Source organism: Scardinius erythrophthalmus, assembly GCF_964197995.2.
Source record: "Scardinius erythrophthalmus genome assembly, chromosome: 24".
Lineage (NCBI taxonomy): Eukaryota > Metazoa > Chordata > Actinopteri > Cypriniformes > Leuciscidae > Scardinius > Scardinius erythrophthalmus.
This window is the reverse complement of record NC_138244.1, coordinates 14808643-14836489: the sequence shown is the minus strand read 5'-3', so window position 1 is coordinate 14836489 and position 27847 is coordinate 14808643. Positions and strand designations below refer to the sequence as shown.

The 27847-nt window shown below is 37.2% G+C and overlaps 1 protein-coding gene across 1 annotated transcript; it reads right to left on the bottom strand.

Annotated features, from left to right (window-relative positions):
• Window positions 1-685: 685 nt before the first annotated feature.
• On the bottom strand, window positions 686-27312 carry LOC308685229 (interferon-induced GTP-binding protein Mx3-like). Its single transcript, XM_081356895.1, has 14 exons — window positions 27176-27312; window positions 24401-24597; window positions 13515-13637; window positions 13292-13402; window positions 11503-11657; window positions 11281-11419; window positions 10967-11165; window positions 8821-8899; window positions 8607-8729; window positions 2012-2144; window positions 1744-1887; window positions 1541-1617; window positions 1218-1427; window positions 686-1131 (listed from the first exon to the last, which is right to left on the bottom strand). The coding sequence occupies exons 1-14, from the start codon at window positions 27268-27270 to the stop codon at window positions 901-903; spliced, it is 2016 nt and encodes a 671-aa protein (XP_081213021.1). The 5' UTR covers window positions 27271-27312; the 3' UTR covers window positions 686-900.
• Between the last annotated feature and the right edge of the window lie 535 nt (window positions 27313-27847).

Genomic DNA, 27847 nt, shown 5'->3' with positions numbered 1-27847 from the left:
GTTTTAGTCAGAGCTCTAAAACATCAGTCTTCAGTCTCTGCTCCACCTAAGCTGTATTTTAGGCTCTTAACTAACCTGAGCTTAGATTTGTGGTGTTAAGGAATTCAAGTAATCTACTAGAGTAAATAATTTCAGAGTAAGTCAGAATAAATTCAAATGTTACAATTTATTAATATTCAGGTAAATGTATCATGCCAATTACATAATCAATTCAAAGATAATCAATACAAAACATCAAATGCTCAGAAAAAAAACAGAAAAAAATACATAATACAGAAAAATACATAATGCTGAGTGTCTGGATAACATCTGGGGCTGATCTGACTACAAATCACGCCTTGAGCCTTTTGCAATATTTCTTTACAATTTTCTATTTGAAATGTTAATTTTCAGAAATGTCCTTTGATTTCTCAAAGAGTATACCTTCTCTAAGCCAGACGGTTTGACTCCAGTCTTACATACTGAACTACAGTTATTGAATGCACTGCCATCATTTTCACTGGCCCTCAAAAATTATAAATAAATATATATATATATATATATATATATATATATATATATATATATATTTTTTTTTTTTTTTTTTTTTTTGCATATTTTTAAACATTGTATATGAGCCAAAAAAATCATTACGTGTCAAGTTAGACCTAATCTTAAGTTAGACCTTAACTTGTAGATAACGCACTGAAGCTTTTATGTATCGGCCCTGCTTTAGCCCATTTTGTGAGTAGCATGGAAACAATCAAAAAGTATAAGATGTGGGTTAATGTATGTATGTATATTTTAATATTCTGAAGAAAATTTTATAGGTTTATTTATAGAAAATGGATGTTTGTTTAGAAGTTGTCAGATACATTATAAGATTGACATAGATCCATTATGTGTATTTTCAGATACCCTCTAGTCAGTAGAAAAAGTGCTAAGTGCTTCCTGAGCAGCACTCAAACGATCCCGGCGCTCTCGTAGGTCTTTGCGCCTTCTGCTGACTTCAGAGTCCTCAAACAGGAGCTCGCGCACATTTGCCCCATCCAGTAAACACAACATGTCAATAGACAGGAGCTGAGCAGTCTGCGTCAACATGAAAAATAAGATCATCATGGGCAGTTGGTCAGCCATTCGCTGCACCACAACCTGAAAGAAAACAAAGAGATACTAAGTTACTTCCACATACACATACACTGCACAGCAATTTGTTTCTGAAAACTAAGAAGATCTACCTCATAATACGCCTCCAGCATCTTACTGTACGTGCATTTTTTGTCAAAGAAGGGTAACTGATCTTCTGAAAACTTCTCATTCGTAATCTCATTCAAGAGCTTTAAGTAGATGGGATCTTGAGTGTAGACCCTGTTTTCCATTTCAAACTGCTCTGAGATCCTCTGCTCCGTCTTTTCTTGCTGGGTTAACTGAATGTTCTTGATTTTGTCCTATGCAAAATGGAAAAGTCAAATGAAAAAGTTGCGAGGAAAGAGAACTTGATTAAACTGGATTAGTTTTAGTTTAGTTATTAGTTTTTCCACCAATTAGGAGCAATATTTACCTTTGCAGTGTTTTGAAGGACAGAGTAGTTCCTGAAACACTGATTCACCACATCAGTCAAATGTGTGATGATGATGTCTTTAGGAGAAATACATCAAGTCAAGAAGACAAACAGACACATTTGTTAAAACTATTAATGTCATTAAATTGGTGATCTAATCTTTTGGCTCTCCACAATAACCATAAAGTCTTTTGTGATGGTACCTTTGATGGTATTGAGTAATTCAACGGCTGGCTTCTTAAGTTTGGCCACATGTTTTTGCAGAACCGACTCAAACACTCTGTAGTTGCTAAATCCGAGCAGTTCCCTCCCTCTGTTTTTCAGGCTCAACTCTTTTGAATTGCTGACTTGTTTGGAAACAAAATGGATTTCTTATGAAATTAACTGACTTTTTTATTTTTATCAGAACCCTAAGAAAACAACAACATCAACAGTGAATTCAAAGTTGTTGCATGTTGTAAATAAACTGACAGGATGTTTTTGTGCTGTTAAGATGATCATTCCACTTCTTGAATTCAGCCCGAAGCTGGACAAACAAATTTTCTTCACTCATCAGCTCCCCTGATGATAAAGAGTTGATTTGATCGCTGAATCTTTTTAGGGTCTGTGAAGAAAAAAAAAATGTTTCATTAGCCTTTTACAATATCATTATACAGCAAAAGTGAATCTTCTGAGGAGGTAAAAGAGGTATTATCTGAACAGAGAACATTTTCAGGGGCTGTTCACACAAGGCACGAGACAAAGCATTGTGGATTTAAACAGAATGAGCCTTGATTTTCAAACATTTACTTCTTTTAGCTTGATGTTAATGTAATTGCAAAAAATATTATTCACAATTCTGATTTAATTAGGGCCCAAGCCCTGAAAGGGCGAAGGCCCTATTGTTTCCGTAAGGATTATTTTTTTTTTTCTTCATTATTTTTTTTTTTTGCCTTTTTGACACTTTTGGGGCCCTTAACATGCTCAAAAACTCTTGAAATTTTGCACACACGTCAGAACCCGCGGCCATCAGGGCCGGGCTGAAGCTGGTACCGGTGCGTGGCAGGGGGGCTCGACGGCGCCCCCTGGAATGGGGTCCGAAAACTTGGTCCATAAATCAAACACGCTTGCATGTAATAATATGAAACTCAGTACACATATAGATCTCATCGGGCCGAACAACTTTCGTGCTCTAAGTTTTACAAAAGCCCAACAGGAAGTCGGTTATTATACGTTGTTTGGAAAACGCATACAATGGAATGTGAAATACTCCTCCTAGGGATTTCATCCGATCGCCACCAAACTCGGTGAGAATAAAGTCAAGACATTGAGGATGAATTCTTGCGAACAGATTTTTGATATCTCGAACGGTTTGGCCGTGGCGAGGAAACTAATTTATGGCGAATAATGGGACACAGGAAGTGTGTTATAACTTCTGCATACATTGACAGATCTTGATGAAACTTCAGCAGTGTATTCGTTGTAAGAGGCCGATCACATGGATGTGACTATTGTGAGTCAAAGTTATAGCGCCACCAACTGGCAGCAGGAAGTGTGTCACTTTCAAAATGCTTTGAAGTCACCCTCTTACTTTTACCCGATTTGCTTCAAACTTTATGTGTATAATGTAAACACACGGCAGATGTAGACCTGTGAAAGGATTATTGATATCTTAGATACTGTTGCCGTGGCAACGCATCAAATTTTAATATTCTTTTCGGATGCGTTTGAAACTCTTAGCATGCTTGAAATTGGATGAAACTCGACAGACACATAACACTTATTAGCCAGTAGACATGTGAAAAGTTTCAGAAACGGGCGTGGCAGGGGGGCTCAACAGCGCCCTCTTGAACAGGGTCTGAAAACTTGGTTCATATATCAAACACGCTTGCATGAATTAATATGAAACTCGGTACACATATAGATTTCATCGGGCTGAACAACTTTCCCTCTGTCAAGTTTCACGCCAGCCCAACAGGAAGTCGGCTATTATGGGTTGTTTGGAAAACGCTTGCTGTGGAATGTGATGTACTCCTCCTAGAGAATTCATTCAATCACCTCCAAACTCAGTCAGCATGAAGTCAAGACATTGAGAATGCTAAATTGCGGACGGATTTTTGATATCTCGAACGGTTTGGCCGTGGCGAGGAAACAAATTTATGGCGAGAAAAGAGAGGAGACGAAGTGTTATAACTTCTGCATACATTAACTGATCTTGATGAAACTTTAGCAGTGTGTTCGTGGTAAGAGGCAGATCAGATGGATGTAACTATCGTGAGTCAAAGTTATAGCGCCACCAACTGGCAGCAGGAAGTGTGTCACTTTCAACATGCGTTTGACAAAAGTGGGTGGGTTAGTTTTACCAACAGTTACAAAAATCAGTATATATATTGGTCTCACCGAGCCGGACAACTTTCTAGTTTACAGTTATTAGCTCAGAGCAAAAGGAAGTCAGATATTTTGGTTTGAATGTGGATTTTTTGGATATTTCAGACTCTGAGTTTTTAGCTACTCTTCCTAACTGGTTTATTTTATTCACACCAAACTTTTTCAAAATGATAAAGATTCATTAAAGATGCTAAATTGTGAACGGATATTAAACATCTCAAACGGTTTTGCTATAGTGAGGGACTAAAGTAAAGTAACACTTAAAGCCTCATCTTCTAAAAATGTAATTAAACACCATTTATTTCTATATAAAAGTATAAAAATATCACAACTAAACCCATTTTATTCTTTTTTTTTTCAATTTAATAAATATTTATAAGTTTAAAAATAGTAATTGTACTATTTAGTCCCATAAAAGTCAAGTCATACATAGGGCTATACTGCCCTCTTGTGTTCAAAATCAGGTAGGCCTATTGTATCTACTTAAAAATATACTAGGTATGTGACGGTGAGAATATTTTACCACCGGTTAATCGACATGTGACACCGCTGGGGGCTTTTGAATCGCCAACTTAAAAACGAAAGTAAAATATGTTCGTCCACACTGACATTGATAGTGGTTGAGCGAGCGTTTCAAATTAATTCCTATGGAAGTAGGAATTAACTGAAAAACGTTCACTCTGTTCTGCTCGTTCCTCGCCGTGGATGTGCACCGTTATGAATGCCCGTGCAGCCATGAGCATTTTAGTTTAATTTTAAAATTAGCGCCTTTCGGGGGTTGATTGCTTGAAATTATTTTACAAAAGCACAATGTTGTGTTTTATTGCGACTGTACACAAATATAAGTTAACACTTTGCAGTTTGAATGTCGTCCTGTATAATGACGGAGTATGTTTTTATGTGTCCACTGTTCAAACGCGCCCACGCCACACACACCCACCCACACACACACGGTTTACTATCTTTGTGGGGACTCTCCATAGATTTAATGATTTTTATACTGTACAAACTGTATATTTTATCTCCTTACACTAACCCTACCCCTAAACCTACCCATCACTGAAAACTTTCTGCATTTTTACATTTCCAAAAAAACTCATTCTGAATGAAGCTTGTTTACCCATGGGGACCTCTATTTAGGTCCCCACTGTGATACGAGTCCCCATGAGTCTGTGTGCATTTAGGTTAAAGTCCCCACCGGGACAGAAAAACATGAACACACACACACACACACACACACACACACACACACACACACACACACACACACACACACACACACACACACACACACACACACACACACACACACACACACACACACACGCACAGACACACTAGCATTGCAATCTTGACATTGCAGCCTGTTCATTATAGACTTAATAAAATATAATAATAAAATGGTCAACCTAACATATAAAGATTACACTGCTCTAAATAGTCAGTAGTACAATTCGTACAATCACAGTAAGCACCGCTCCACTGTGAATTTTCCAAGGACATTTTTGCGCATGTGAAGAGGATCATTTTTCCCTTCGATATTGGAACGTGAGTGAAGTACAAAGCATATAATAAACAATAGTTTAGCATCCAAAAAAAGGTAATTATATATATATATATATATATATATATATATATATATATATATATTTTTTTTTTTTTTTAAGTGACAAGACAAAGAATATTACTTGTCTGATATATATATATATATATATATATATATATATATAAATATAGCTGCGAGCAGCGATGGAGGGCCCAAGCCGGTGACACCGCCACCCCGGTGCCTTTAGTGTACTAAAGGCACCAGGTTGGCGGTGCCACCGGCTTGGGCCCGCAATCGCTGCTCGCAGCTATATTATTTTCTTATTCTTTTTCCCCCCTAAGAAACACACAAAAAAATGTATCTCACAATTTTGACTTTTTTTCTGTATTCTGTGTTTTTATCTTTTTAACCCTTGTGTGGTGTTCATATTTTTGTTACTCAGCCAGTGTTCGTGGGTCTGGTGGACCCGCTGCATTTTTGGGTTTTTAATTCAACACAATTAAAAATGTTATGTTAAAATACTCAACAGATGTTTACTTCATCCCAATTACAAGCAATATAAACAGCATATATGGTCAATATTTTCTCTTTACCTTTGTTAGATCACATTTAAGAATTGCAACCTCTTGTGGGAATGGCAGGAGTAGAAGCACAAAACTCACTCTTGCACTCTTTCACACTTAAACACAATCTCTCTCTCACACGCACGCACACACACACTCATGCAGACACATACACACACCCACAACACACACACCCACAACACACACACAGACACACACAAAACACACACCCACCCACACACACACACACATGCGCATACACACACACACACTCACTTGGATATGTGGTGTACGGTCACTCTCCATAGGCATAATGGTGTTTCTAATGTACAAACTGTATAATATATCCCCCTACACTAACCCTACCACTAAACCTACCCATAACAGAAAACTTTTGGCATTTTTTGAATTTCAAAAAACACCATTTAGTATGTTTTAGTATGAGGACACAGATGTCGTCATAAACCATGTTTACGTTGTAATACCCATGTCATTATACACATTTGTGTCCTCATAAACCATATACAAGAACATACACACACTAACAGCAGGCCCTGACAGGAGGAGGACAGAGCAGGGGCGTCACTAGGCCCTTTTTAGGGGGGCTCAGCCCCCCTAAACTTCTGCCCAGCCCCCCTAAAAAATATTTGATTAATATATTTTTTATCGCTTCAGTCCCCTTTAAAAAACTCATTTGAAACGGCGGCAAGCTGCGTCAAGTTTCGGCTCCTCCCCTTATCTGAGTCTGCTTGGATTTAGCGCATTTTTCAATCTGCAGGGGCGCCGAGCAGAGCGAGGTGTGTCGTGAGTGCATTTATTGATAGATTGCTATGATATTACATCTGCATCGGTGCAGTTCTTTGTCATCTATGCATTGCAGTTTACATAATGTAATATTACTGGAGCATTGGGAGCAACACGGGACGGTTCGGTTTCTTATCCAATACCAATACGTTTCGCTGCGTTCACCTTCAGCCCTTATCAGTGTGATAGTTGTTTTTTTCTACAAAACAAAAATTAAGCGATTAACACCCATGAAAACATACTTTAGAAAACGATCATGATTTATTTTAATTTACTTTTTAAACTTTAAAACATATTATTTTGTATTTCGTTAACATTATGCTGCCATGCACAGAAATGATTAAAGACACACATCATTGTCTGAAAGCACTAGATGGCCTTGAGAGAGAAACATCATGTGGAGTTATTTTGTTTTGTATTAATAAATATAGTTTTGTATATATATATAATATAATAATGTATATATATATAATAATGTATAATAATTAATATAATATATAATAATATAATATAATAAAATATAAATATAATAATGAATCAGTAGAAGTGTATACATATATTAGAGTAAGAGTAGAGTAAAGGGATTTGTGGTTTTCTTTTAAGCACTTGATTTATAGAAGTGGCAAATTGATAATTCATGTTGTTATTTTTAATAAATAGAAATAAATATAGAACAGATTAATCATATTGCCAATAGACAGTTACATTAATACACGTTTAGCTGGTTAGTTAAATGATTTGAAATTAAATAGATTTTCACGGGGTGACTTGATGAATAACCAACCGTATTGTTGATTACAAAGGCTAAAAAGCTTAAAAAATAAAATAAATAATTTATATTTCATTGTAGATGGACTTATTTACCTAGCTTTCCTGGTAGCTTTGTCTGAGAAAATGATTCATAAATCAACCTATCAGTTGACCCTATGTTTACTTTCTTCACTGACAGACAAAAATTAAAAGCCTGTATCAGTCAAAGCTCAGCTTTAGGAGGGGAAAAGACAGAGCAAGATAAAAACAAAGAGAAAAAGAGTGTGATGCTGATGAGGTGAGAAAAAAACAGCTGCCCGCACATGGTTTTAAAGCTATTGTCATCCAATTTTTTTGGCCTTCAAAACATCTTAAAATGCACATATGTAGATCAGAGAAATCAAAATTTTCTCGGGGGAGCATGCCCCCGAACCCCCCAAAGTAACTCACATTCGGGACCTCAGTGATTATAAAACTCTGCCATATGCATGTTACTGGATGAATGAATAAAACTACTTAATAATGAGCATTAGACCATAAACTAACTTTTTTTTTTTTTTTTACATCATACCCTCATTGGAGGGGCTGAGCCCCCCTAAAATGAAAATCCTAGAATCGCCCCTGGGACAGAGTAAAGGTACACAGGACCTACAATTTCCACACTTTTATTAGCCCCGGGTCCAGTGGACCCGAACATCCTGTGTATAATATAAATGTGTAGGGGGGGTGTACAGTGTGTTTTCATTAAAAATGTGTTCTGATATATATTCCTCACAGAAAATGAGCCAAGGCCAATGAGTCTCAGTTTGAAAAAATAATTAATTGTATCATTTTTCTTTTGATAAAAAATGAAAACGGGTCCAACAGACCCGAACACCATACAAGGGTTAAAGGGCTGCTAATTTTATGGATGAAAGGATCAGTCTGTTTCACAATATGCATATTAAGAAATGATTACATTCCAAAGGGTTCCAGCAGCTTTAACCCCTAATCATAATTCTAATAAGCAAGAAGATGTGATGACTTGAGGTCCTACTTCAGTGAGGAACTGTTTGGCTCCCTCAAGATCTTCTGGTGGTCCAGTCTCGTACTCCTTAAGCTCATTCTTCACATCCCACAACTTTGTTTTAATCTTCTGATTGAGGTGTGGCAGTGAATTCTGAGATAGGTAAGAAACAATAGTTTCTCACAAATCACAAATGCAGTTCACCAAATTTAGGACTTTTAGTTTGAGACATTTAAAAACTTACTTTGATATGATCAACAAGATTCTGAGTCAGCTTGACAGCAAGACATTTAATAGTTGCTTTATCCTCATTCAAGAGGTCTCTGTAGTTGAAAAAGAGAAGGCACTTAGTTTAGATGGGGTTTACTTTAGCTCATTTAGCATACTGTACCTTGGCAAACAGGTATTCTTGAAAAAATAATAATGGACAAAGTGAACATCACAAAAATCTAACATTAATAAAAGTTTTTTTTTTTTTTTTTTTTTTGGTTATGGGGGAGTTATACCACATGACATTTTCCAATCTGAACTAACTTTGCCTTGTCACATAAAGGTGAAATATATGAGACTTATTGACCTTGATACAGTCTTAAGGGTCTGCAAGGCTTCTTTCTGTGATACTTTTTTTTTCATTCTTACATGAAGTTTATGCCATATGGCTATATCATTTTGTGGATAAACTTTATTCCAAGAATATTAATAAGCAGCAAAGCTCGTGTATTGTGAAATATTTTTCCAAAGAGATTTTACTAAAAGATTATGCCAAACTATTTAAGGTTTTCTTTTCATTAACCCTTTCATGTATGATTTATGATAACCTCAGTCAGGATTATTTTCCTATGTGTTTTTATTGTTCTTAGGGCTTGAAAAACAAGATTAGACTTTTTATTTTTCATTTTACAAATTTTTCAAAAAGATTTTCAGATGTCCACTTGAATGTACAGCATGCGTTTATGGTTTAAACTGAAGAGATATTGTATTAAATATAATACAATAATCAAACAGATAAAGTATGTGTATTTAACAAACTAATCAATAAAATTATATCAAATCATCTGAAAACTATAATATATACAAAAAATATAAATGCGAAATATTGCAAAGGCAATTGAACTTCATACAAGTTGCACTTCGCGTATCTTTGATATCAGAACATGAGGACGTGATTCCATCAGAATTTTCTGCAGCCTGTCAAGGTACTGTGGAAACCACTCAGATGCTCCCTCCAGTGCACCAGAGTATGTCAATTTACCCTTATTAGCTGTATATTCTGATTATGTTCAAGATGGACACATTTCTAGCATAGACCTCCTCTGAGAAAACCTAGCGATATGTTTTTTTCAGTCTCATCTGAAATGAGCAGTGTTGGGGGTAACGCATTACAAGTAACATGCATAATGCATTCAGATTACTTTTTTGATGTTACAAGTAAAGTAATGTGTTACAAGTAACATGCATTAACTAATCAGATTACTTTTTGATCTGACAAGTAATGCATCACAAAAAACATGCATTACGTAAACAGATTACTTTTTGATCTAACAAGTAAACTAATTAATTACAAGTAATTAATTAAGTAATTTGCATTACAAGTAATGTGCATTACGAAATCAGATTACTTTTTGATCTAACAAGTAATGCATTACAAGTCACATACATTATGTAAATTACTTTTTTATGTAAATGAAAATTACATTCTAATAATACAAATACTTTTATTTACAGTGAAAAAAAGTCACTGCAGATTAAGTATTTTCAAAAATAATATTCACAGTATAAGTATGAATTGTTGCTGAAATATAGCCATTGATGCATGAGGTCCACTATAGTGGACAGATGATTAATCTGAATTTTCTCCCAACTTAAAATCAAAACTTGGAAAATTTAACTGTGATATGACTCATTAGATATTGCTTGATTCTGCAATATTTTTTTTATACCTAAAAGAGTCTCCTAGGATAGAAGGAATGGGTGGATATTCCGGAGCAACTTGGCATTTCTGACTGACCATTGGCCATCTTGGTTTGGAGGGGGGAAAATTTGAAACACAAAGGCATGCCACTTGGTGGCAATGTATAGGATGATGCACAAGAGTCCACTGTAGAGGTTGATGTGCAACTTTGCCATAAAAATCCATGCATTTGCAAAAAAAATATTTTTGAATAGCTTTCCACTGTAGTGACCACTATGCGTGAAAGGCTTAATTTCATTCTTAAGTGTGTTTTTTTCTTACTTATATCAGGACAGTTGTCACCCTGAATGTTTTTTTGTTGTTGTTGTTGTTTTTGTTACTTCTTTGTTACTTACTTTATGCACCTCAAAACATAAAATGAATTTGAATTCAGAAATGACATGCTAAAAGTTTAATTATATTATTTCCAGACTGTAACCTGAAACAGTCATGGTTTTGGAAGAAATCTCTCTCTATTTGTGTCGCCTCCTCCAGGGGAATTTTCTGATCGATCTGCTGTTGTCCTCTACACTTCACCATGGTGTAACCTTTGTGGAGAGGAATCACTTTGTTGTGGACAATAGCCAGAATGTCCTTCTCTGTTCCCCTGTCTATGAGATCTGGCTTGGTCAAAATGGCTGTGAGAATGAAAAAATGTTTTTTGTAAAAAGTCCATTTGATGATTTGAAGTCCTCAAATCCTCAAAGATATTTATGTTATTAAATGTTTTGTGCGGATCATCTGCTTCGTTACCAACAGTTCTTCTGCCCTGAGGATCTACTTTTTGTGCCATTTGTAATGCTTCTGTTGTTGCAATGTCAGTGTTACAAGGAACCACTACCAGGTTTATAGTCTCTTGCTTCTCAATATATTTCATAATCAGAAGTTTGATCTGCAAGACATGAAGACATAGTTTTAAAACTGGATGTCTATGGTACTGAAATGTGGTGCACAAAATCAGATCATGCTGCTCACCTGGTTTCCAATATCCTCTGGTTGTCCTTTTACTGGGACTCTGGCAATTCCTGGTAGATCGATCAGTGTGAGGTCACACACGTCTGGTGACATGACCTCTAAAGTGATGAGCTCATCACATATTCCTACCCCTTTTCCTGCCAGCTCATTCTGGGCTGTACAACACACACACTGCAAAATTAACTGTGTTTATAAAAAATATGTCCTTTAAAGCAGCATGAGCCTGAAGCTTCCCTTTAGCTCTTTCATTGATACAAATGCCCAAAGAAATGCCATGGTTCTGCGGAATTTGCATAGCATAACTACGCCCTACCTCATGGGTATTATAAGGAAGTATGCCGGCAACATGCAGATATGTTTTCGCTTTGGAGCCAAGTGTTTCACTTCACTCCACAAGCCATCCTGAGATCATTGATCATCTCTACTCTTCGAGACGAGCTTCTCTCTCTAAGGTGTTGGTGTGACGGCGAGTGCCAGCGAGTGCACATTCCGTGCTGATCTGTGCAGTGATCTGCCAGTGTTTGTGTGTTCATCTCCCTGGTCGCTTCAACACTCTGCAGAGACATTTCCTCTCACAAAAGATCTTGGCATGTCTTTTTAAAGATGTCTCGCCCGTGCACTTCTGGTTGCGGCCGACTTGTTTCCGACTCTGATGGGCACAATCGCTGTCTTGCGGGTTTGGGCATTGATCATGCTAAAGCAGCGTTTGTGGATGAGTCATGTTCTCATTGCAGGAACATGACCATCGCAACGCTCTGGTCGAGACTCAATGACCTCCCTGCTCAATGACCTCCCTGCTCTTTGTACTTCCTTATATACCCACGAGGTGGGGCGGAGTTATGATATGCAAATTCCACAGACCCATGGCATTTCTTTGCCATTGGCTCATTTTAATTCTCGAAGAGGAGAGGCTTTCTAGGCGAAACCCCATTCATTGTCACAACGTAACGTCTCCGTTCCCTTCTCAGGGAACAAGGGTTACATACGTAACTGAGACGTTCACTCCTATTACTTATGAAAGGGAGACAGTGCAACGCGCAATATGGCGGAATGAGTCCCGCCTTTTAAGGAAAATAGTCAATCGCCGATTAGTAAAGCCATTGCGTCACTGCAGCTGCCATTAGAAGATCAAATTGCTATAGAAACAGTCAGTGTTATGAGACGTGTGCTAAGGAATCCACATACGCATTAGCTTGGTCCAGCTTAAAAAAAAAACAGTTTTTTGTCATGATACAAGCGTTTAGAAATAAAATTTATGAGACAGTTGCTGTCAAATTTCATTGGTGATTTCAAATATGAGATTTAATCGTAAGCTTTGCAAACAGTTTTGGAGATTTTCCCATTTAAAGAGATATGAGTTGTCTTAAAGGGACATGTCCTCAGACTCAGAATTATGTGTTTCTATGGCAACACTTTCAATGCCAAAATGAATTACAGCAGTCAGGGGGTAAAGCGGTAATTTGGTCGAAGTCAAAGCTCTACGAGTTTCTACGAGGGCAGGAGCCTTTTACAAGTCGGAATCTCGTAATTACGACATGGCGTACATGCACCTATAGCCCTTCATATAACAGGATATTGCTATGCAATATGAGTTCTGTGCAGTGATATGATGAACTGGAATAATACATTTAATACTGAATCAGCATCCAAGACAACAGCCATCAATTTTATAAGACAAAACAAATTTTTATATTTATTTACTGATTGTGACTGCAGCTTGAGATTTTGATCTCTATATTATGTTCAAGTAACTCTGAAAAGAAAGGAGTTTTCCTGCAGATTTACTAACCTGCTGTAACATGTTCTTCAACTAATGAAGGATCTTCAAATTCAAATTTCTTCAAATCATAAGATGGATGTGCTACCTTTCCATTTGCCAATTTGCTGGCTTTAATAGGACCTGCAAAATTTCATAATTTAAATTCAGTTGTAAGATTGATAATTTCGAATCAGTTGCAAAAAAAAACACATCAAGTTAAGAAAGCAAAAGAGACTGCAAGCAATTTATAAACCTGCAACAAATGACGAATCCACAAATTCAATTTTCTTTTTATGGTAGGATAGAACAGCCTTCCAGTTGGCTCCACCAGTAACCTTCTTCAGCCTCAGCTCCAGTGGACATCTGGTGACAATTCCTATAACAAACACAGTCCAGTTAGCAGCCAAGAAAACTTACAGTGGAAAATGGTGTGACAACAGTGCACGTGCTGACAAAAGTAATCATTCTTTAATTCGATAACGATAGTGATAAAGATGTCTAAAAATAATTGTATGCATGTTAATGAATAGCAGAGTCCAAACCACAACTATATGGATATTAATGGCACAGAGAAAATATATCATTGGAATCACTATCAGAATGTTTTTTTTCTTCCAGCTGATAAACTATAAAAACTTTGAAAGCCAATCAGAATCCATTATGGACATTTTTGTCTTTTTCGGTTTTGCTTTTTGATCACTTTGCCTGTGTTAATACTAACTGCATAAAATGTGGCACAGGTGTGGATTTTTATTGGATTTTTACTATTTCACTAGCCTGGCTCCGCCCTCCTATGTACTTCCACTCAATTTTCATTTTCCTTCAATATGTCATCTGGGTTTGTGGTATATTCGATATTTACCCATAGAAAGTAAAAGAAATGGACACAGCGACCCTATTGGATTCAACAGAGAAAAGTGAAGTCAATTAGAAGCACTCACTTCCTGATGGCTGAGCGTACTGCGCAGTCTTTAAACGTCTCAGATGTGAAAGTAATTCGCTATCAAAGTGACGCCAAAATGAATGGGAGTCAATGGATTGCTAACAGCATGGTGATGGTCTGCTAATCAATGGTGGACCCCGGGGAAGCTTCAGTTTCCGGCTAATAGATTACCCCCTTGGTAGGACCAGGCTACTATTTCACCCCCATTTTCTTTAAAAAAATCTATTTTGCACTAGGTAAACAATCCTCTCAGCGCCTTTTGGACAAAAATGCTATTTTTAATCCCAGTGCCATTTAACTATACAATGATGCATTCTTTTGGCAAGGCTTCAAGATAATTTTTTTTTACTATTTTTCTTACTACTAAAGCAAATATCCTGTTTTCTGCTTCGGCACATTAGAGCCAATAGGATATATTATGCAGCGATAATTGTGTGTGTGTGTGTGTTGGTATGGATGTCAGAGTGTGGTTTGTATGTGTGTAATAAAAAAATGTGCGCGTGTGCATGTAATATTTGAGAGAGAAAACCTCAACTGCAAAACTAAAATCCAGCCACTGTGTGCACCAGTGGAGTTTTGCTGGCATCCAATGGGGAAAATCTATGGAAGCTTGTTTCCGGCACAGAATAAAACATTTTAAAAGATAATTGCGACTTTTTATCTCACAATTGCGAGTTTACATCTTGCAATTCTGACTTTAGGTATTATATGACTTTAGGTACATATCTCCGAATGTTCTGTTTCGAATGCGCATGCGTCGCGTCTGAGCGCGTTGTTGTCTTTGGAGCTCCATCGATTGATTTATAATTCTTGATTTCTCTTTAAACTCACTTACAACGAACATTTTCTACTTTTCCTCACCTCATAGTTATAACGCGGATTGTTGAGCAGACGCGTCTCAAGCCTTGTGATCCAACGCTGGATACTCTTATAGGTTACGTCCGTGGATCACGGCTGAACGCGTCTTCTCGCACTCATTTAAGTTACAAACAAACATTTTTTCGCCTATCGTGCGTCTACTCTACACCCGTACCACTGAAAAGACGGATTATATCCAAGACTTAAGCCATAAATTAGTATTAATATTGATAGCACCACTGGTAGCGTCGTTGCTAACTTAACTTACTGTCCATCTGTTAAAATGGCGAATATATCAAATGTAAGTAGTTTACCTTTTGGTGCAGGTGAGGACACATTTGAGCTGCACGCGGTGCAGTCTGAGCTGGAAGCTGTTGAGAAACAGATCCACGACCTTTTAGTAAGAAAAGCCGAGCTGATAGACCGGCGTTTGGCTCTCGAAACATCACGTGCCGAGGCACACAAATCAGAGATTAATGTTACTAACCCGCTGACTCCGACCTCGTCTACTCCGTGCGTTCCTCAACATCGGTCCCGAACGTCGAGGTCGCGATCAGCCATGGTCTCGTTCACTCCGGCTCCAACATGCCATCACGAAGCCTGGATTTTTCCGCAGCGGAAGTCGCGAGTCAGGTCTAGACCAAGAAAACTCTCTCCGACCCTCCCGGTTTTCGAGATATCCACACAAAACCGCTTCTCCCCTCTTCGCGAAACAGAACGCGATGCTGTGATCATCGGCGATTCCATCGTTCGACACGTACACGTTACGTTAAATAAAAGTAAGGTGCATAGTCACTGCTTTCCTGGTGCTCGTGTTTCTGAAATCGCTGCTCACGTTCCCGAGATTCTGAACGAGCGCGTCGGAACCGTTGTCCTGCACGCGGGAGGGGCCGACATCAGACTGCGCCAAACGGAGGTTTTGAAGAAAGACTTCAGGAATCTGATCGATACGGTACGCAGCACATCGCCTGATATAACGATTATTGTGTCAGGACCGCTTCCCACGTATCGACTAGGTCATGAAAAGTTTAGTAGATTATTTGCGCTTAATGAATGGTTAATGTCATGGTGCAATGAGCAGAAACTTCTCTTTGTAAATAATTGGAATCTGTTTTGGGAGCGTCCTAGGCTTTACCGTGCTGATGGCTTACACCCAAGCAGATTCGGATCGGATCTTCTGTCAGATAACATCTCCAAAATGTTAAATACCTTTTGACTAGTAAACAAAAGTCCAAATCATAGTCTCTGCTGCACCAATTTAACTGATATAAATAGTGTAGAACATTGCATAGAAACTGTGTCTATTCCTCGTTTAGTGAGATCAAATCATAAATCTACTGCAGGATCTAGAAAAAATCTAATTGTTATTAAACCAGAAAATGTTGCTATTGGTAATCAAAAACAATTTTTAAAGCTAGGTCTTCTAAACATTAGATCACTCACACCTAAGGCAGTTATTGTAAATGAAATAGTCACAGATAATAGCTTCGATGTACTTTGCCTTACTGAAACCTGGCTTAAACCAAATGATTATTTTGGTTTAAATGAGTCTACTCCAGCAGGATACTCCTATAAGCACGAGCCCCGTCTGAATGGTCGTGGCGGCGGTGTTGCAACAATCTATAGAGATTTTCTCAATGTTACTCAGAAAACGGGTTATAAGTTTATTTCATTTGAAGTACTTGTACTAAATGTTACGCTCTTAGATGTTCGAAAAACATCCCTATTATCTCTAGCCTTGGCTACCGTATATAGACCGCCTGGGCCTTACGCTGATTTCCTAAAAGAGTTTGCAGATTTTCTCTCAGACCTATTAGTTAACTTCGATAAAGCATTAATTGTTGGAGACTTTAATATCCATGTAGATAATCAAAATGATGCGTTAGGGGCTGCGTTTACAGATTTATTAAACTCCTTTGGGGTCAAGCAAAACATTACCGGACCGACTCATCGATTTAATCATACACTCGATTTAATTATATCACATGGAACCGATCCAACCGATATAGATATCATTCCACAAAGTGACGATGTCACTGACCATTACATGGTAACTTGCATATTACGTACTCCTGTAATATATCATGCTGCGCCGCGTTATCGATTAGGCAGAACAATCCTTCCATCCACCATAGATAATTTTTCAAACAGCTTATCGGATCTGTCTCAGCTGCTCAGTGAACCCAAACAAACAGATGAACTTGAGGAATTAACTAGCACTATGAGCACCATTCTCTCTGGATCATTGGATATTGTTGCGCCCATTAGATTAAAAAAGGTCAGAGAGAAAAGTAAAGCACCATGGTACAACAATACTACGCGTGTTCTAAAGAGAGAAACCCGTAATTTAGAGCGTAAATGGAAACAAACCAACTTAGAGGTCTTTAGAATCGCATGGAAAGACAGTATGTCACGTTATAAAAAGGCCCTAAAAGCGGCCAGGGCTGAGCATCTACGCAAACTAATAGAAAACAACCATAACAATCCTAAGTTCTTATTTAACACCGTGGCGAGACTAACAAATAAACAGATGTCTCCTGAACAAAGTATTCCATTACAGTTTAGTAGTAATGATTTCATGAAGTTCTTCACTGAGAAAATAGAAAACATCAGAACCACAATTGTAAACGTTCAATCCTCAATCGCGCCTTATAATTCAGCCTCAATTATCACGCCGCAAGAACAATTACAGTGCTTCACAACTATAGAACAAAAAGAGTTAAATAAACTTTTTACTTCATCTAAAACAACAACATGTTTATTAGATCCCATACCAACTAAACTATTGAAAGAAGTGTTACCTGTAGTGGAAGAGCCTCTCCTCAATATTATTAACTCGTCTTTATCTTTAGGTTATGTTCCAAAAACATTTAAACTGGCAGTTATAAAACCTCTCATTAAGAAACCACAATTAGATCTGAATAATCTAGTAAATTATAGACCCATTTCAAATCTACCTTTTATGTCTAAAATACTAGAAAAAGTTGTGTCCGCTCAACTGGGCTCTTTCTTACAAGAAAATGACACCTATGAAAAGTTTCAGTCTGGATTCAGGCCGCATCATAGCACTGAAACTGCGCTCGTTAAAATCACAAATGATTTACTTTTAGCTTCTGACCAAGGCTGTATCTCAATATTAGTTTTACTTGATCTTAGTGCTGCGTTCGATACTATAGATCATACAATACTCTTAGATCGACTACAAAATTATACTGGTGTTCAAGGACAAGCATTAAGCTGGTTTAGATCGTATTTATCTGACCGCTACCATTTTGTTTATTTAAATGGAGAAAAATCTATCATAACTCCAGTAAACTATGGAGTGCCGCAGGGATCTGTGTTAGGCCCTCTATTATTCTCAATATATATGCTACCACTTGGAAATATTATAAGGAAACATGGAATTAGTTTCCATTGTTATGCTGATGACACTCAAATCTATATTTCATCACGGCCAGATGAAAACGCTAAATTATCCAAATTGACAGAGTGTGTTAAAGATATAAAAGATTGGATGACGCATAATTTTCTTTTATTAAATCCAGACAAGACAGAGGTACTACTTATCGGTTCAAAAAACCACCCACAAAACCTCTCACAATACAACTTTAACATAGTAGGATGTCCTGTTACTTCATCCTCTACAGTAAAAGACCTGGGTGTTATATTAGACTGCAACCTGTCTTTTGAAAATCATATTTCATATGTTACAAGAACAGCCTTTTTCCACCTTAGAAACATTGCTAAGCTACGTAATATGCTATCAGTTTCTGACGCAGAAAAGTTAGTTCATGCATTCATGACCTCGAGACTAGATTACTGTAATGCGTTATTAGCCGGTTGTCCTGCATCCTCAATAAACAAGCTACAGTTAGTCCAAAATGCCGCCGCTAGAGTTCTAACTAGATCAAGAAAATATGATCATATAACACCGATTTTATCATCCCTACATTGGTTACCTATAAAGTCCCGTATTAATTACAAGGTATTGCTACTGACTTATAAAGCCCTAAACGGCTTAGCTCCAGTCTATTTAACGGATCTTCTATCGCCCTATAATCCATCGCGCTCTTTAAGGTCACTAAATTCGAGGCTTTTGGTCATACCTAGGATATCTAGGTCCACCAAAGGAGGGAAAGCATTTTCACATTTAGCACCAAAACTCTGGAATAGTCTTCCGGATACTGTTCGTTGCTCAGACTCGCTCTCCCAGTTTAAAACTAGATTAAAGACGCATCTTTTCAGCCAGGCATTCATATAATACTTTTAATTCTACAGTTAAATCCGACCTCTAGTTCATAAACGCCAGAGGAGAACTGGCCCCCGACTGAGCCCGGGTTCTCCCAAGGTTTTTTTTTCTCCATTAGGTCACCTGATGGAGTTTTTCGGTTCCTTGCCACTGTTGCCTTTGGCTTGCTCAGTTGGGGATATTTGGGGATATTTAATTTAATTAATCAATCAACGATACTATTGATCAGCATTACCGAACGTAGACGTTCCACTAGAAACAAACATTGATGTATTGTTCTAATTTATTACTGTGAAGCTGCTTTGATACAACCTGTGTTGTGAAAAGCGCTATATAAATAAACTTGACTTGACTTGACTTGACTTGACTTTATTTCTCAGAATTGCAAGATATAAAGTCAGAATTGCGTGAAATAAAGTCGCAATTGCGTGAAATAAAGTCGCAATTGCGTGCTATAAAGTCAGAATTGCGAGATATAAAGTCAGAATGGCATGAAATAAAGTCGCAATTGCGTCTTATAAAGTCAGAATTCTGACTTTTTTCTCGCAATTGCGACTTTATATCACGCAATTCTGACTTTATAATACGCAATTTGGAGATATAAAGTCAGAATTGCATGATATAAAGTCGCAATTGTGTGTTATAAAGTCAGAATTGTGAGATATAAACTATTCTGAGGTAAAAAACAAAAACAAAAAAAAAGTCCCGTATTTTTTTCCCCTTAGAATTGGACTATATATCCAGGGGCGGATCTAGAAAAATATTTACGGGGTGGCGAGAGGGGGGCAGGAATTTTTGAGGGGTGGCAAACGTATATATACTGAATTTAATCACAGTTAAATTGGCCATAACTTTTAATTTGTTGCTGCCAATAGGGATAGGTATCATTCGTTATTACTACTCTTACCAATACTCCTTATCGATCCGGTACTTTAATGGTAGCCTATATCGGTTCTTTTTGTTATATTAAAAAAAAGGGGGAAAAAATTTAGAACACAATTAATATTGTTTTATATTTTGAAATGTAAAATAAATATCTATAGCAAAAGAAAAAGCAATGCTTTAACAAAACAAATAAAACATACGTTATGCAGAAGGGTGCAGGCTTTTGTGTTTTATATTCAGAAGACATAGGACACCAAAAAACAAAGTACAAACACATGGTCAAACAAAAAAAAAGTATACAATTAAACAAATATACAAATTATATATCCAGTGCTTTAATTTCAGTAATGTCTACTGACATTACTGTTCAGGAGTAATATGGGCTAAAAAGACATCTAATAAAGTCAGATTTAAAATAACACTGCATAGTTTATCATAGATAGATTAAAACTTATATCATTCAAGAGCTGCGACTGTTTTTTTCTTTGCCTTTTGTTATTTGATTCACATTAATGGAGCAATCGTCAGCGAGTTTATTAGACTGCTGCCTCTTTAAGACCAAATGCAGATCTAATCATTATTACGCATCATATTTTCTCCCAACTATTAACGCCCATACTTAATCCATTTGTATTTGTTATTTTCCCAGTTGTAACCTGGTTTCATTGCTGTGATATCTGAGAGGAATTGGATTTAATAGGACTGCTTAGCTAATCAAATGATCGATCTCCTTACTGCCACTGTATTGTAACGTAACGTCGGCGTAACGGCGACCATCAGTAATATGGATACAAACAATATTTTATATTTTTTATTAAGCTGTTCTTGTCTTTACTAAAAAAAAATAGGCTAATCAAAGGTAATAGTGCTCTTACAAATCACGAGGGAGTGATTTGACCGCTGATTTTGGCTAACGTAATAGACTCGCTGTTTTTGCTGATGCTGAATCGTCTTTAGCATACAATAATACATTCATTACAAATGTAACTTTAAGTTAAACGTGTATTTAAACTACACCTGGGGAAATTCACTTCACCTTCAGAGGCTCTGGGTAGGGTGACCACCTGCTAATAAGCCCAAGGGGGGACAATGGGTATGTTTCTGAGGGACAATGTGGGACACTGCCTGGCGCGGCGGTGCCCCACTGGCAGACTCACTGATAGTGGTTTACCCATTTCTAGCACATACCACCTTGCATAGTATTAATAATGCCCTATTCTCCTAAACGTGTAATTTTTGATGTATGCTCATGAATAGGCCAACCAATGTGTGTTTTTTTTTTCTAAATAAAGACTCATAATATTTTGAACATTCAATGAATTGACAGATGTACTTCCACTTAAGATTTACTATTTAATTTTATTTATTTTTCATTACAATTTATTTACTTTAAATAAATTAATAAATTATAATATAAATGTATAGGATTAACAGGAATTGTAGTTGCTCAACACCACAGGAACAATTAAAAAAAAGTATTTAAAAAAAAAATACGATTGACCTCGTATTCCCCTCCCTCCATGTCCGATTGAGAAGGACGTTTTGCAAAGGTCACAAAAAGCCCTCTCGGTATCCCCCTCAACACCTTTCAGCCACAAATATTCATTTCCCCATTCTTGTTTCTTGTACTCACACCTTCTCTTTTTAATTGATGATGGCGTTGCCTCTCAGACAGTCTCTTTCTCGAATTTTTCGAATTGGAAAGCGCGCATCTAAAAGTTCCTTCCTTCCCAGTGTGTCTGGTATGCGCGTGCGTGCGCTGTCATGACAACAACGAAAAAGTTGACAACAACCTAGTCAGCAGTTCAACTGAGGGGTTTGTGTGGCAACAATAGCGTGCTGAAATGTCAAGTAATGTTCGTTTGTCTGCTTGGGGCTCGAGTATATAGAGCGACCAACTTTTTTTTGAGCAAGCATAGATTATGCGTGACACGGTCTCAATTTGCGTGACGCGTGAATTGGGCTTCAAACGCTGTGCGCGCACGCGCTACGCGGGACGGGTGGTCACCCTAGCTCTGGGGCAGCTCAGTCTCTCCAATCGGGTTGCAAGACACTGCGTACTGCAGACAGATGCACTGTGCGCTGCCTGCCCAGACTGCCCTGCTGCCACTGGTGAAATTTCATTTTCGCGGTGGTCGCTGCCGTGCTAGTGATGGGTGAAACCATTGTGAGGGGGAGGGGATTCTAAATCGGCGATTTCTGTTTGAGAGGAGTTTGTTGCGGGTCTCCTTAGCCTTCAACGTGTAGGCTATGAACATAAAATATACTTAAAAAATATTATCTGATTTATAAATGGGGTGGCAACAGGGGTGGCAATACTGTATCCCAGGGGTGGCAGCTGCCACCCTTTGCCACCCCGTAGATCCGCCACTGTATATATCTCACAATTGTGAGTTTATATCTCACAATTCTGAGAAAAGATGTCAGAATTGCAAGATATAAACTCGCAATTATGTGTTATAAAGTCATAATTGCGAGATATAAACTCGCAATTGCGAGAAAAAAAGTCAGAATTCTGACTTTATAACACATTGTGACTTTATTTCACGCAATTCTGACTTTATATCTCGCAATTCTGAGAAATAAAGTCAGAATTGCAAGATGTAAACTCGCAATTGTGAGATGAAAAGTCGCAATTATCTTTTAAAATGTTTTATTCTGTGGCGGAAACAAGCTTCCATAAAAATCTGTTACTGCGCAGATTTACCAGATGGTGCCATTTTCTCAGGTTTGGCCTATAAAGCAAATACTCGCTATATCCCTGTTTTCTGTTTTATTTTAAACTTAAGTCTGTGCTTCCAAGCTTAAAATTTGTATGACAGTTTTTTGGCATGGACATTTTTGTCCACTATGGACCTATATGTGTAACTTTTTTTAATTAATGCACAAGGGTTACAAGCTCAAGCATTTAAAGTGGCAGACTACAAAACTGTAGTGTGCACTTATAATAAATAGAACATTATTGTCCACTGGTGTGGTCGCTAATATAGTTTTCATTATAGTTATCTTTAGTTGTGGTCCTTGGTGTGAACAGGCCTTCAGAATTCAATTTGAACATACGACCCGTTCCAGAATTGCGGGTACATTTCAAGTAGAGAAAGAAAACAAAAATAGGAATAATTATTCTGTTAAACTTTTTTATTTTCAGGGAACACACTTTAAATTTCATATTTTCAATATTTGCTGATCTTAAACTTGTAAGATTTAAAATGTTCATTCTGAAAAGCAATGTACTAACAGAAAAAGCAGTCATATTCAAAACAAAATGGGTCAAACATATACAGTTAAAGGGTAAACTTTTCTGGGCCAGCAAGTTTCAAACCCTTAGAAGCCTATGGAGTAATGAGACAGCACTCAGATTTAATCAAACATATCTTAATTTGTGTTCCGAAGATGAACGAAGGTCTTACGGGGTTGGAACAACATGAGGGTGAGTAATACTGACAGAATTTTCATTTTTGGGTGAACTAACCCTTTAACATAATATGTAACACAATTAAAAACCATGTCTTCCCTAAGATAACTTTTGTCTCTTCTTACATTAATTCAACTTTAAGCCTAATAAGATAGAGACTTTTTGTTTTAGAGTAAAATTAACTGAAAAGTGGCCAGTATGCATTTTCACTAAACATAGTTTTTAAAAATGAATAAAATCCTTTAACATTCCATGTAGTAAGAATACTAGTTATGCTAATCAGCTTCTGATCAATTTGTTGACAATAAAACACACATAATGATAATTTGTTTTAAAGCAAAACCTTAAAACAAACAGAGTTGACATTGATGGTAACAGAGTTGATATCAACAACAGAGTTGACCACCCGTATTTAAAAGACCAAAAACAGCATATTCTGCCAGACTCCAGAAACCATTTTAAATGTAGAAACAACTATTTAATCCTAACAAATACATCTGAATTGCAAATTTTCCATGAACTTGAATATGAACTGCATGTGTCTCATGCATTATACTGATCTAGTAACCACTTTACCTTTACACCTGCTTGTTGATGCAAATATCTGAATAAGTGGTTTGTTGCTGCCAGACCAAGGGTCAGACTTTGGCATAAACAATTTGAACTCATGGATCCATCATACCTTGCTGGAAGTGCAATAGAGCAAAATTGGAGAGGTGTAGTCTACCTAAAATGTTCATTGTGTTTATATGAATTTCCAATTTCAAAGGAGAGTAAACCAGTCCTCACCACTTCCTCTTGGTAATGCAACTCCAGACAGCGCTTCCAACACCGAGCTTTTCCCAGAACTCTGGTCTCCGATCACTGCAATAGTCGGTAATGCCAAGTCCTTCTGAATGCCAACTGACCGCAGAGTGTCGATCAGATCAATGTATGGACGAATGCTCTCCTCTAAATAACTGTGAACTGCTCCCTTCATTTGCTGACTGTACAGATAAAAAAATGTACATTTGTATGTAAACAAATCTCATTATTGCACAGTATTAATTCAGTTTTTAGGCATTAATTCAGCTTAATGCTATATGTTTTCATTCTTCAAAAATATTTTGTTTCTAATATATTGGAAATAATCTTATTAGTGAATGAATGAATGAATGAATGAATGAGGCATTTATAGAACGCTTTCATATACTGTATACCCAAAGCGCTTTACAATCCTGCTCTACAACAGGAGATCTCTCCTCATCTACCACCAGTGTGGTCGTCTGAGGGCACTATGCCCTTTGTAATATCTTATCTGGGAGCAAAATGCAGCTTGGACAAGACAATTTCAATGCTTAAAATAATAAATGCATACAATATTGTACACTTGTTAAGATCTGTTTATTATTGTTTGGAGTTTAATTAATATTTATTTAAATGATTATGAACAGAAGCATTAAAAACCAAATCAACATTTATTGTATTATTATACCATCAATTAAGCCACAAAGCTGGCATGGACGTATGTATAATTACAATATAAAGTTATCGTAATTGGCATAAATAAGTAAACCTTTCAGTTTAAAATATTTTAGCTGAGCCCCCAGCATGTGTGTTTTTTAAGGTTATTGTTATTTTAGAACGTATCACCTTATTATTTCCATGGCGACGCGTCATGCTTGTCACGTAACACAGCACCCTTTCCACAGACTGTGATGACGCGGTTTAATGGACATCTACTAAATTGTAAATCCTGCAAAGTTTTTTTTATTATTATTTTTTTTTTTTTATCATGTAGCCTACTTTTATAACACTGCAAGAAACTAGTTAAAGCTGCTGTGAGGGTGTTTTTAATAGAGCGGATGGGAGGGATGGTCAAATTTACGTCTTTCTCTCTTCTGACTGACTGGCGTTATTAATCTCTCTCTATTTTTTTCCTCCTTTTGAAAGTTGTGAAAACACTATTGTGGAGTTTTTCTTTTGCTATTTGAGCAAATGGGAACATAGTTAAATATACTTAATGTGGTCTCTCATTCACCACTATAGAAGTTTAACCAACTATGACAACTTCCGGTTTTGAGAAACCCGGAAATGTGAAAAGGGTCTATAGCACCAACTTGCAAAAACACATTTGAATTTAGCAGTTGATCACGTGATGCACTGAAAGTTTTAATCAGTACAGTACAGGGCCTGTCCAAATACCCACACTTGTGGTCTTGGCCACTTGAGAGCATGTGAATGTGACAGGAAATAAGTGTGCAAGACCCTTTCTGCTTGGAAAAGGCATGCTTTCCCAAAGTTATCCAATAGTCTTACTGTACGGGTCAAGCGGAACAGCAGTAATCAACCTTTTCTGCGTAAGCCCTGTTCCATCTTCCCCCCCAGTACGTGCGGGGGGATCACACAAAGCACTGAAAGGGGCAGCAATAGTGGCGCTTTGGTAGGGATCCCAATTCGTTAGTTCAGTTCAGACGTAACGTTGAACGTGACTGACTGAAAGGGAACATCTAGGTTACCTATGTAACCCCCATTCCCTGAAGGAGGGAACAGAGACGTTACATCCTGTTGCCACAATTGCTGTACCACCACTGAGCAGCCGGGTCATCGGCTCAGCTCCTCATTGAAAACCTGAATGTGCGTTGCACTCGCTCTTCCTTATATACCCGCTTTGTGGGGCGGATTTTGCAATGCAAATCTCGTTTAGTTACGTTCGAAGTTGATTGGGCTCTCAGGCAAGATCCCAATTCGTCCATTCAGTTCTGACGTAACATCTCTGTTCCCTCCTTCAGGGAACCGGGGTTACATACATAACCTAGACGTTCATAGATACCAAGCATGCAAGCATGCAACATTTGTAACTGCTCTTTATCACTTAATTAGAAGATGCTTTTTATGTTTGATATTGTTAATAAACTGCACTTGGGTTCTCAACAAGCTTGCCTCAGTGGACTATAAAACGTTACAATAAGTGTGTCTGTGTCCCAACAGGTAATCAAAAGTTCTACATACACCTGTAGTCTTTACGCCTACGTGAACACTTGGGCTAAATACAGGAAATGCACACTGTAAGTAGACAGGTGGTCAAGTGCAAAGACCTCAAGTGTGAGTATTTGGACTGGCCCATAGATCATATTCACAACTGGGCCATCTTTGATTTGTAACGGGAATGAATGCGAGGCTGTGAGGGATAGACATTCATCCCTTCAGAGGGTTGTGTTATTTAATGTGTTTTTGGATAGTTCTACATTGTTTTGAAACACTGCAAAAATATATTTAAGTAGAAAAAATTAAGTAGTCAAAAAACTCCAGAAAACATGAGCTGTGGAAAATTATAAGTGATCTACAGCAGATGTCGCTGAAAAAACGGTAAGTCTATTCCAGCCTCATAGGCGCTTCTCTGAATAAGGTCTATAGTACACTCAAGTGACCTGCCCTAATAAACTTACATTGCCTTGTATATAAATGCAATTTTTTTACATCTAGATAACAAGAAAATAACCAGACATAACAGCTTGTACAAATATATATATAAACTAAATAAATCAATTTTAGTTTAATAATAAGCAAATAAAATATACTAACCTTTCATTTTGAGAACTATCATCACTCTCTTCTTCATCATAAGCATTTCTTAGATCAGGAGATGAGAATAAAGAAAGTAAGCCTGAATTGGACATTTTCTGGATAAACAAGGAAAAAATTTAAAAGTCAGTTCTAAGAAAAGATAATCTTCTTAGTTTTAGATGCCTCTTATAAATTGTATAATTTAGGTTTCAGCCAAATAGAGCATTTATGGTGATACTGAAGAGAAATCAAAAAGAGTTGAAATCTATATTTCAGACTGAATTTATAGTTAAACACACCCATGTTAAGAATGCAAATGCAAGCAGACACAGGTAGAACACGTGACAGATAGTTGAGTTATATTGCACACTTTTAACCCTCTGGTGCTGTTCAGTCATTTTTGACCGAAAAGTTTTACGTTTTGTTTCTTAAGAATTTTCACTTTATCTGAATGGTACGAAACTTGATAAAGGTTTTGGCACTTGCTGAGTGAACAAATCATGACATGATTCGAAAAGATTAAATGCTCCTGAAAAAAATTGTCACACTTGGATTTGTTCGAGGTCAACAGTGACTGTATTGGAAATTAATGGGAAATGTATTTGACCCTAAACCTCACAACGTCCGAAAATAGCAGTCCTTTTTCAACATTAATTACATTTTAAGTCACATTAAATCTGCCTATGTTGT

Excerpts from the sequence above, each read along its gene's own strand:
- LOC308685229 (XM_081356895.1), bottom strand. The coding sequence starts at position 27,270 with ATGTCCAATTCAGGCTTACTTTCTTTATTCTCATCTCCTGATCTAAGA. Across the intron at positions 11,166-11,280 it reads TCAGGGCAGAAGAACTGTTG|CCATTTTGACCAAGCCAGAT; the intron begins GTAACGAAGCAG and ends TCATTCTCACAG. Across the intron at positions 8,900-10,966 it reads CAAAACCATGACTGTTTCAG|AGACCTCTTGAATGAGGATA; the intron begins GTTACAGTCTGG and ends TTTCAACTACAG.